General features: G+C 42.2%; 2 protein-coding genes across 2 annotated transcripts; one reads left to right on the forward strand and one right to left on the reverse strand.

Annotated features, from left to right (window-relative positions):
• The first annotated feature begins 713 nt into the window (after window positions 1-713).
• Window positions 714-8,730, forward strand: LOC129588680 (solute carrier family 12 member 2-like). Its single transcript, XM_055483020.1, has 23 exons — window positions 714-1,374; window positions 2,076-2,258; window positions 2,916-3,032; window positions 3,130-3,205; window positions 3,377-3,409; window positions 3,479-3,538; window positions 3,636-3,671; window positions 3,743-3,849; window positions 3,989-4,099; window positions 4,164-4,403; window positions 4,559-4,768; window positions 4,829-4,936; window positions 5,081-5,204; window positions 5,296-5,397; window positions 5,831-5,950; window positions 6,020-6,155; window positions 6,240-6,351; window positions 6,538-6,672; window positions 6,745-7,024; window positions 7,315-7,608; window positions 7,707-7,905; window positions 7,975-8,112; window positions 8,291-8,730. Exons 1-23 carry the CDS (start codon window positions 1,243-1,245, stop codon window positions 8,472-8,474), a joined length of 3,237 nt encoding a protein of 1,078 aa, XP_055338995.1. The 5' UTR covers window positions 714-1,242; the 3' UTR covers window positions 8,475-8,730.
• A 216-nt stretch (window positions 8,731-8,946) lies between these two features.
• LOC129588592 (myoneurin-like) lies at window positions 8,947-10,985 on the reverse strand. Its single transcript, XM_055482897.1, has 2 exons — window positions 10,339-10,985; window positions 8,947-9,905 (listed from the first exon to the last, which is right to left on the reverse strand). Exons 1-2 carry the CDS (start codon window positions 10,710-10,712, stop codon window positions 9,068-9,070), a joined length of 1,212 nt encoding a protein of 403 aa, XP_055338872.1. The 5' UTR covers window positions 10,713-10,985; the 3' UTR covers window positions 8,947-9,067.
• Window positions 10,986-11,329: the final 344 nt, after the last annotated feature.

The following is an 11,329-nucleotide window of genomic DNA, read 5'->3' on the forward strand; positions in this document are numbered from 1 at the left end:
GCCCATAACATCAAGTGCTTATCCCGGCACTTTTTAAACAGTGCGCGCTCGCAAACTATGTTGTTGATTAATTGGACAGATACATGAAAATTTACAGAAAACCATTCTCTGCAAACGACCAAAAAATGTGTGATAAAAATGTTTACGGTTTTCTTAAATTTAGCGCTAATGCTACGGCCACGGTATTCCATTACCGCCTCGAAAATTTTAGCACACGAACAGAAACAGAGCGAATGCATAATTCTCTGTTGGCGCACTCCAAAATCCCTGTTTGTTAGTGACGTCAAAATGACACACTGCCAGTCTGCAGTCTCGGCGAGAATCACGAATTATGTTGCTATCAAATTAAAATGAAAAATTTGACTGTTTCCTATAAAACTTTTACAGTACTTATAAGTTATAAGTTATAACTTATAACTTATTTGTTAAAAAATGGCTATCGGGCTAGAAATGCATCTGTATGTTCAGAAAAAGCGGGACAGATGTTCTTGACGTAACTGCTGGCCGTGGAAGTTTCTTTATAGCCATGGCAACTGCCTCCTCGGCGCGACCACCGCTAAAGCTGGCTGATATTCTGCCCTGCGCCTTGTTGGTTGGTGATGTTTTTATAGGCAAAAACCGTGTCGAACTGTCGATTTAATCGCCGGTATGAGTCGCTTGCCGATCGCTGCATTATTCAGACGTTGTAAACAATTTGCCGCCTTTGCGCAAGTTAAAGCATTTGCATTTTGCTCTGCTTACAGCCTTACAGCTTACGTAATTTTCATCTTTTCGTTTTTAATTTCTGCAGTTTAGACGATAATATCATAATTCCTTTCGACAGCAGTGTAGTATTATTACTGTTAAAGTGTTGAAGTCATGTATATCTGACTCCTCGTGCAGAATCTAAGAACAACAGCCGTGTCATACCTGTGAACCATCATCCATATGATGGGTGATCTTGCTGCGGTAAATGCTGCAGCTACAGCTTGTGTGTAGTACTTATCTTTTGAGTTCCGCTGAATCGTATCACTTCAAGCATTTATCGGCTGGACGGAGCTTCTGTTCGACTTTATTTGCCTATCCATTTACCGCGTGTTTAAAAGCGCCGCTTCAGTGACAGAAGTGGTACAGTATGGTGGCGTGCTGCTAACGGCGCTCCGCGACTGAACATTGTTGTTTCGGTTTCTGTGCTACTTCATGATCGAATTCCCAAGGATAGTGATTTGATCATTTGACAATTCTATCCCTTATTGGCGCAAAATGTCGGATTCTCCGCAAATTGCCACCACACGGTTTAGTGTGACTCCGGTTAAAGCCGATGACCAGCAGGAGATCTCCGTTGTTCCGATTACGACCATCTCCCCTCCGATGGAGGACGAGGAAGTCCCTCAGGTTGGTAGCCAGCTGCTGCTTTATGCTGCTACCGTGACTTTCGCGGTGGTTTTGATCGCATTACACTGTGAAGTGCTTTACTGTGATGTGTGGATTTTGTTTCAAAACTTTGGCTTTTGAAATCTCTCCATCGAGTGCGTTGAATGGAGTGCGTGAATAAATTGATATTTTGGCATTTCATAGATGTAAAAAATGTGATTTATATAGGTTGAGATTTTCTGAATTTCTGTGCGATTTTTCTGAATTTTGTATTTGTGAACTAGAATTTTGAAAAAAATTTTACTCCATGAATTGTTTGATAATTAACGAAAATTATTTCATAGCTAGCAAAATTAATATTGACTTTTACCGGTTTTTGTTGGCTACAGCTGTGAAAAATTTTATTGTTTGTTTTTCTGTCTGAATTGTTCTGTCCCTTTGTTCCGTTTTTGCGCTTTATCTTTATTGTTAGTGTTGTATAAGCATTGTTATCGTACGAGACTTTCTTGCTTCCGTTCCGGCAAATTTCTCCTGTGATAATTAAACAATCGGAGAAAGGAGGTAGGAATTTGCGGTTGTCCGTTATCACAGTTGGCGGTGTAATGTTACCAGAAAAACGCATATTTCGGGTTGTTTATTGCCCTCTATTATTTTATGTATGATACGCTGCTCGAATTACAAGTTTACAACCTCTGTATCAAAACTCGCGTTCCTCGACGCAGGATATTGACGATATCGGATACATAACGTGTGAAAGATATGATAAACCGCGGCGCAATGAAGACGACAGTGACGATGAGGAGGCTGGCTATATGACTTACGAAGCGATGCCGCGCGAGACTAATTACGTGCTGTCCTTGACCCGCGCCGGCAAAGCACGTCCAACAATCATGGAACTTCGGCTGGTACGTTTCATACGGTTATCGGATGTGTTTTGCTGCAGTCTAAACTATTTTTGGAATTACGACTTGGACTTTGAAATCATCAATGAGCCGTGTTGTGAACAAAACGTTTAACTTTCTTCGACGAGGGAAAATTACCGTTTTTCGACAACCATACCATCAGCCGAGACAGTTTTGCCTTTTTGGTTTACTCATAACATTTGTTTACTCGTATAATATCACTCACAAAATGCAAGATGAATCTTTAAAAACACAATTTATAGAAACCCACATTATAATACTACCGCCATAGGAAATTTACTATTTAGCGTTATTTAATTGTTGGTATCCATTGCGTTAAATTTAAAAAAAATATAATTACGAGTAATTTCGCTTGGATATTTATCAGACTGAAATCGTACCTAATAGTTCAGCTGTATGTTGGATTATCGAATCATAAAATGTCGATATGAAAACTATAACAGGCACCGGAACCGTCCGGAAGGTTCCGTCATCTTTCTGGCAGCACAAGAAAAACAATTAATTATTATAAACTATAAAATTATTATAAATTTGTAAGTTATTATCGAAAGCCGGTTTTCGAATATTTCCCAGATTATGGTTGCAACGAATGGGAAGCATGGGTGTAACCGAATGGTTGACGGTAAACTTTTGTTGCAGAATAAATCGTCAATTGATCAGGGCGAAACAGGATCGGTAACACAACGAGATTCAAATGCTTTGCTCGTGGAGCCGGCCACTGGCGGTATGAAGTTCGGCTGGATAAGAGGTGTTTTCGTAAGTACAGTAGCAAGAATTTATGGTATTAGAATTCGCAAGAGCATATTCGCAAACCTCGATTTCATATTATGATCCAGTTATCGGTTTGTCGTAGATCCGATGCCTTTTGAATATTTGGGGTGTTCTGCTGTTTATGCGCTTGTCATGGGTAGTTGCGCAAGCGGGATTAGGTTAGTGCAGGCCGATTTAATACAAGTAGTTTGGGTTTTCCTTTTGTATTCCGTTGCTTTGCGATTAAATTGTTAACTATTCTAAACAGGATTAATCTAGAACCAGTCCACTTTATTTGTGCGAAGTAAAATTTGTATGATGGATGTATTACAGGTTGTTTATGTTATTAGGATTAACGGTGGCCATTCTCGTGCTGGCATGCGGTAAAGCTTCCGTATTCATTATTTTCTTATCCATCTACACATGGTAATATTGATCTTGTTTGTTTTTAGCTGTCACAACCGTCACAACTCTTTCGATGTCAGCAATCAGCACCAATGGTGCCGTCCAAGGTAAAGATCGTTATGTTTTCCTGGCAGTTTGGCGGGATGTACCGAAGGGATAATTATTGGATATACTCCGTTACGCAATTGCTGATCTCTTTCTTAGGTGGTGGAACATATTTCCTCATATCACGTTCCCTAGGTGAGACCGGCTTTGACATCATCGTTTTTCGTCGTATATGCATCATAAATATTAATCACCGGATATGGTAGGTCCGGAATTTGGGGGAGCTGTCGGAATTGTTTTCAGTTTAGCTAACGCCGTCGCTGTCGGCATGAATACGGTGGGATTTGCGGAGGCTCTCGTTGAACTTTTAACGGTAAAAATTGCGCAACCGAATAGCCAGTCGTATTGCCACCATAATGTAATTAAAGGGTAAATGATTGGCAGTTTGCTGGGTGCGCCGCTATGATCGCGAAATAACAACCAATGATTTTTTAATGTTTTTTTTTCGTCAGGAACATAACGTTTCTATGCTTGATCCAACGAATGACATCAGAATTATTGGATTACTGACAATGTTACTCCTTTTGGGAATCACAATTGTGGGCATGGAGTGGGAAGCTAGAGTAAATTTTTTATACCGACCAGCGGAAATGTACGGAAAATGACGCTTTTTTTCTTGTCCTTTAGACCCAGATTGTCCTCTTTGGTGTGATTATTGGATCTCTTATCAACTTTTTCGTGGGATCTTTCATCTCCGTATCGGATGACAAACAAGCCAAGGGCATTACTGGTTATTCGGCGGATGTGTTCTCGGAGAATTTCTTCCCCAGTTTTCGCGACGGGCACAGCTTTATGACGGTGTTTGCCATTTTCTTTCCTGCTTGTACCGGTATAATGGCTGGTGCTAACATTTCCGGTGATCTTAAGGTAGGAAATTGTTAAATCGGTGTTAAGAGGACGATAAGTAGTTTTTAAAAGCCATTGAAGTACTGCCGTAAAGTGTTTTAAAAACACACGAAGTGCGCAAACAAACAATCACATCAAGTGCTCTCTAAGCATAGTGTATTTTCTGTAACGATTAGAACCCGGCTAAGGCAATTCCAAGGGGAACACTGGGGGCCATCGGTGTATCCGGCATATCGTATCTGGCGTGCGCTCTCGTGGTGGCAGCGGTGGCAGTGCGTGATGCCAGCGGGAGTGTGAGAGATTTCTTCGATGGCAATGTAACGGCGTGTTACAACGGAACCAATGGAGCTAATACATGCAAATGGGGAACCGCAAACAGCTATCAAGTAATACATTAGCCTGCGAAAAAGAAGAGAGCGGGTTGCATCATCGTGTGGTATTTGTAGATGATGACGGAAATCAGCGCCGTGGGACCAATTATCACGACGGGTGTTTTTGCCGCATCGCTGAGTTCGGCTTTGGCATGTCTGGTCAGCGCCCCGAAAATTTTTCAGGTACTTGTGAATGTGTTTTCGGGGCGTTCGCTGTTATTTAATCTCAGCGTTTAAATGATAATATGACTGTTAATGCCATTGTCCATACCCGATATTACTTATTGTGTCACAAATTCTACTTCCTGACATTCTGATTTAATATAGGCATTGTCACGGGATAATATTTTTCCTTACATTGAATTCTTTGGACGTGGATTCGGCAAAAACGATGAGCCCCGATGGGCTTACCTGTTAACGTTTGTGATCGGATGTGGAATTGTGCTGATAGGTGCGTCTGGACAAATGTCTCGGCCATGTGATGTCGATGCTTGTTTTCATTTGGTTACGCTGATTTGCTGTGTAACGTTGTTTTGTTTTAGCTGATTTGAATGCTATTGCTCCCATTATTTCCAATTTTTATATTGGAACGTATGCCTTGATTAATTACGCCTGTTTTGATGCTTCGTTATCCGCGTCCCCCGGTGAGTTGAACACGTGGATATTTTTACACCTCGCGGATGTTGTGTAGGATCGGTAGCGTGCTCTTGGGTACACAAACAGGATTTGGCTAACGTAAATATGTCAGCGCATGATCAGCAAATATTTTGATTTGATTTGGAGAGGCAGTTTTGATCAACAGAATTCGGCATACCTGTTGTAACATACGGGCACACAGTTATTACATAATGGGGCTCATGCTAAAAGATATCGTACGTTTTTTGATTATCGTTTATATTTGCTGTCGGCACGTTTAGTTTGATTTGTTTTCGTGATGTTGACGTGATTACGCTTAATTTTTGGCATGACGTGTGGCATCCAGGCACATTTTTGTGTGTATAGGTAAAATTTTGGAGCCTTTTTTCTCTGGACGTTACTGAGACTGTTTGGGCGTCGTTGTAGTAATTTTGTTTTCAGGATTTCGACCGGGTTTCCGATATTACAACATGTGGCTGAGTTTGCTGGGATCGGGATTATGCGTAGCGTGCATGTTCATGATGAACTGGTGGGGAGCACTGATTACCATGGCCGTGATTGGTAAGGTCACTACTTTTATCGGTGACTATGTAAACGGAATTACTTCAGACTCTTACATTGATGTTTCAGCGTTTTTGTGGGGTTACGTCCACCACAAGGCCCCGGACGTCAACTGGGGATCATCAATTCAAGCACGTGCCTTCAAGTCGACTGTTCAGTCAGCACTGAAGTTGATGGGTGTCGAGGATCATGTCAAGAATTTCCGGTACATTACTGGTGGTGAAAAAGAACTATTTCTGAATGTGCTGATTGCGGACGAATGTACTTATGGTAATTTGGTTATTTTTAGACCACAAGTACTTGTTCTATCTGGCCTGCCGTCTTCACGGCCAGCGCTGGTGTATTTTGTCAACAGCTTCACGAAAAATACTGGAATGATGATCTGCGGAGATGTTTTGGTGGTAAGTGAGCGGTCAACATGAGAGCATATCCGAACTTCCGTTTTTTATAGCAGCATTCGAGCAGTTAATCAGAAAATAGGATTGTTTTGTTAAGATCACCAAGCTCATTACATTCGTTATTGTGTTAGGTATTTTAATCATTAATGTACTAATATGAATCATTAATGTACTTTAACTGTTGTACAGGGTGCAACTAATTTGCACATCATTCCCCCGCTGCAAAAACAGACATATTCGTGGTTTCGCGAGAAGCACATCAAAAGCTTCTACAGTGCCATTGTGGCGAAAACATTCCGTGAAGGTGTGCGTGCGCTTATCCAGGTAAATCATCGACATTTTTCGCACGGCTCGAGTTCGTGTAACTTAAACTTTAAATTATGGCCGTTCTTACAGACCGTCGGTATCGGCAAGATGCGACCAAATATGGTCATGATGGGTTTCAACAATCTGTGGATGTACCATCCAGCGGAAAGCGTCGAAGACTACCTGGACACGATCACTGATTCATTGGATGCCAACATGGGCGTTGGTATATTGCGCGTCCAGGAAGGCATGGACGTGTCGCAGTTGCTAGATTTCACCGGTTCTACTTACGATTTGTTATCATTGTCCACGAGGGACGAGACTGTGATTCCCCAGACGACGAATGGGCTCCTGGCGGCACCGGCGTCTCGTAAGAAAACTGTTCTTTCTTGAAACGCTATGTGCACAGCAATAGCACTATTTGTTGAAGAAAAAGTTATGTCTTTCCAAATGAATAAGAAATTCATTTGTGCATAAACACTAGAAAAAATTGCGTTAGCGAGAGGAGAATTAATAATGTCCACAATATTATTATATTGTGCGGCAACTGTTATACTGGAAGTAAACTATATTACTATTATAGCTGTTCTTTTTTAATATAGTTTTATATATAGACTTTCGATGTTCTCTCGTGGCATTGTTGGAATGGTTTTGTTGCAGAAAAACGGAAGCTTAGTTTTCAGGACACCAGCCGGGGTTTTAGCATGCATCCGTCTGGACTGATGCCGACTGTGAACGAGAACGGCCCACCGGCTGCTAACGGGCTACTCCAGCCATCGTCTCCGCTCATTAGGTGCCGATCGGAGCTGAACATATTCAGTGTAGAAGCGGGAGAAGCCCCGGTATCCCAGTCGCAATACACATCCCGCCTTGATCTGGCTGATAAGTTTCATAATAAAACCAAGCAGAAGATGAAAGGAGAGATCCATGTCTATTGGCTGTACGACGATGGCGGTAAGCGGTGTATCTTTTCCGCATTTCCTCGACGTGCTACTTTTTCGAAATGTCAGATAAATGTGTGTTCATTTGTAATTAACTTTGCGCATTTGTAGGATTAACGTTGTTGATTCCTCATCTGTTGAGTAAGAAACAGCCATGGAATGGCTGCAAATTGAAGATTTTCTACCTGCAAGGAAAACCCCACCAAGTAGATGAAGCGCAGCGGAATATGGTGGCCCTGCTCAGCAAATTCCGGATCGATTTCGTTGATGCGGTAGCGGTTAATTCGAACAAGCCACCTTCTGAAGAGAGGTACATAATCATGCGGTTGTAAAATCGCTTGTGATTGGCTTGTACGTAATTCTGCATTCCCTTCTGCAGCGTGATATGGTTTAATCAAATGATCCAGCCGTTCCGTGTTTCTGATATTTCTGACATCAAACCGGACGAAAGCGTCCCGACCCCCATTTCTAACGAGGATCTGGAATCATTGTTTGAGCGCACACAAAGACAGATCAGGTTCGTTGAATTCAACGCATAAAAGACAGAATTTGTTCAAAATAATTATAACTCCGATTTTTTTATGAACCTGCTGCTCTTTCTTAAGCGTATTACGTGTTCTTTTTTGTGAAGTTTATGTTCATCTGCAAATGGTTGTTCAATTCTTACGAAGATATTTACGTGCGTCTTATTACAGGCTGCGCGAAGTGTTGAAGGAGAATTCATCTGATGCTGAACTGATTGTGATGACCTTACCCGTGCCCAAGAGAAACTGCAACCCCACCTTGTACATGGCTTGGTTGGAGACGTTGACCAAAGATATGCCCCCCTTCCTCTTGTTACGCGGCAATCAGCAAAGCGTTATGACCTTTTATACTTGAATTTTGTTTATTTTTTTACTTCTTTAATTGTGTGCTGTTGATAGTTAATTTTCTAAAAGGTGACTATCGGTTTTGTTACAAGTTGCAGGTGGGTTGTACAGCCGGTTACAGTGCGGTTACAGTACAGCCGGTTACAGGGAGTTGTACGAATCGGTACATTTTGTGATTGTCGTGTCCTTTGCACACGTACGTGCCTTGGCAGTTGCCTTAATCGGTTTTTTACCTCGGTGTATAAAGAGTACGGAAATTTGCATTGTTACCGCAAAAGATGGGAAACATTTAGAAGTTTTCAATTTAATTACTTTTGCGATGGAGAAGATAAGCCGAAATTCTTGACCGTACCACTGAATCGTGCACTGCACACTTCTTTTCTTCGGTAACTGTTATCAGTGCATACCTGCCAATACAAGCATCTGTTTAAAAAGCTTTAATTGAGTGAATTTAAATTAGAAAATTTCTTTTGTAAGTTTAACAGCGATGCAGTACCAAAATACGGAGCAAAAAAATTACCAAAAATGACTACCAACACACGAAATGCATTTCTTATATAAACGAGTAATCTAATGGGCAAGAAATGTATGTGAAAAAGACATTCAGTTCAGCTGACCACTCCGTTCAGCCATATGTACCTTCATATGCCGATTGAGATTTCCGGATTGAGAAAATTTTAATAAACAAAGGTGACACTGATAGGGCTTTTCTCCGCTGTGTATCCGAGTGTGTTTTGTCAGTGTGGAGCTGTCACTGAAGGCTTTCTTGCACACACGACACCGATACGGCCGCTCACCACTATGAGTCCGCATATGTGTGGTAACGCTGGAACTCTGCGAGAAACGCCGGTCACACACGGGACACAGAAACGGCTTTTCACCCGAATGTGTGCGCATGTGAGCCGTCAGATTGGCCGCTTGGGTAAATGTCTTAGGGCACAGAGTGCAGGTGTACGGCTTTTCGCCACTGTGTGTTCGCATGTGGGTTTTTAACGTCGACGGACGGGCGTACGATTTCCGACAGATTCCGCAAATGTTGACCTTTTCGCCATGCTGATTAATGACATCGCAACCAGATCGGCTGTGTGACAGCAGCGAGCTGCCATGTTTTTTTCGATAAAGGTCATGGGATGTTTTGGGTAGTGTTGACGGGAGTGCGGGAGGATTGGTCGATCGCTGGTAGGGATTTGTAACAGACGCCACGCCGCTAATGCAGGACATGGTCATCTGGAAGTTTACACTGACCGGCTGCGGAGTGTACCGGTGTCCATATTCGACAGTCGCTGGCCTTTGTTCGTACTGGATGTGTTGCGGTGACGGATAACTGTAGTGGCGGTTATGGTCTTCCCCGAAATTAATTTGTTTTAAGGACAGCAGCATTTCAGCGGTGGCACGCGAGACGTATTGTTTGTCGTCTGGATAATGTTGAATATATGGATCCCTAAAAGGAGAATCGTAATATAAATTTAGCCACTTTGAAATCGGCTGCTTAAGAATATCACCCACTAAGCTTTGTCCACTTGACAAAATATCAACGTAAACTTGCACGCAGTTATTTTATCACCATAGGATGAAAAATGTTTTAAAGAATATGGCTTCCTGTGCCTTCGACTAAATATATGCGCAGGTTCTTATTGTCTAATCTAACAAATTTTCTAATCTGTAACCCTTAGAGTAGATGTACATAGAAAGTGCACATATTGAACAAAACAAATTTTTGGTCCCGGTGTGCATGTGTTTACGCGATGCTTAAGGATGGTGCGGTCTGTACGGTTTGTACACAACGCTAACAATGCACAAATATGAGCGTTTCTTTTCAGTAAATCGCAGGGTTACGATTACGAATGTTGGAATATGTTGTTTTGGTAACAGACCTTGTGTGATCATATTTTGGCTCACTGGACCCGAGACTTGGACCATCATTATAAACAGGGAATTCCGTTTCGTACACAGGAGGAGCACTTTCTTCGTAGGCATTATGTGATGACATGGCTACATTGTGGTAAATGGGTGCATCTGGCCATGACGACGAGAGGCCGGCCGATGAGATGGTATTGGCTTTCCAGGCATTAAAGGTCACCGGCTGGTGATGGTGCACACCCGGATGGGCCGAATGGGAGCCGCCTGGAGCAGCCGTTAAAGAAGAGTAATGGTCGATAGAAGGATTAGCGATGTGAGCTGGATGGTAGTAATAATTAACAGTCGGAGGCGCTTGGTGGACTGGTAAAGTTGCCGAGTTGACTTCCATGGTATGGTTAAAACAACTGCAAGATTTTTAGAAAAATCCCGAATATATGGAGTGGCAGTAGTGTGCAAATTCAGGCACACTCACTTCATTGAAAATTGCAACAACTTGCTGCGCACATCACACTAACAAATTCTGTACAAATGATTATTATTTAGCAATGATTAAGTTTAATGCCCGCGCGCAAATTAAAAATCCGATCAGATGTGTTGTTGGAGCCGTTATGTCCGAATTCAAAATTTAATACACACAGCGAATCTCCGCTTCGACTCCATATGCCCGTTGAGCGGCGCGCTGGCGCAACCTGATCAGCTAATTTCCAATTTCGGCCAGCTTCATATCCAACAGTACTGCGGGGATTCATTTGTCTATTGATTTGATCGACATTTGCTTTGTTTATCGTTTAACATGGAGTCGCCACATACGATGCGCACGCGCTACGATTGGTTGAATCTGTGTGTATTATTTGCATCGCTGTAACAGAGAAATTGCATGACGCTGGATGCCGTAACAGTGCTGTGCCCAATGGTTTCTGATTTCCTTTTCCAGCGGATATCAAAGGAAACATTTTAATCCATTGCGTAGGTTCAGAGTCGCAACATGGTCATCGTGCATTGGCC

This window comes from Paramacrobiotus metropolitanus, unplaced genomic scaffold, assembly GCF_019649055.1.
Source record: "Paramacrobiotus metropolitanus isolate TYO unplaced genomic scaffold, Prichtersi_v1.0 Parri_scaffold0000030, whole genome shotgun sequence".
Lineage (NCBI taxonomy): Eukaryota > Metazoa > Tardigrada > Eutardigrada > Parachela > Macrobiotidae > Paramacrobiotus > Paramacrobiotus metropolitanus.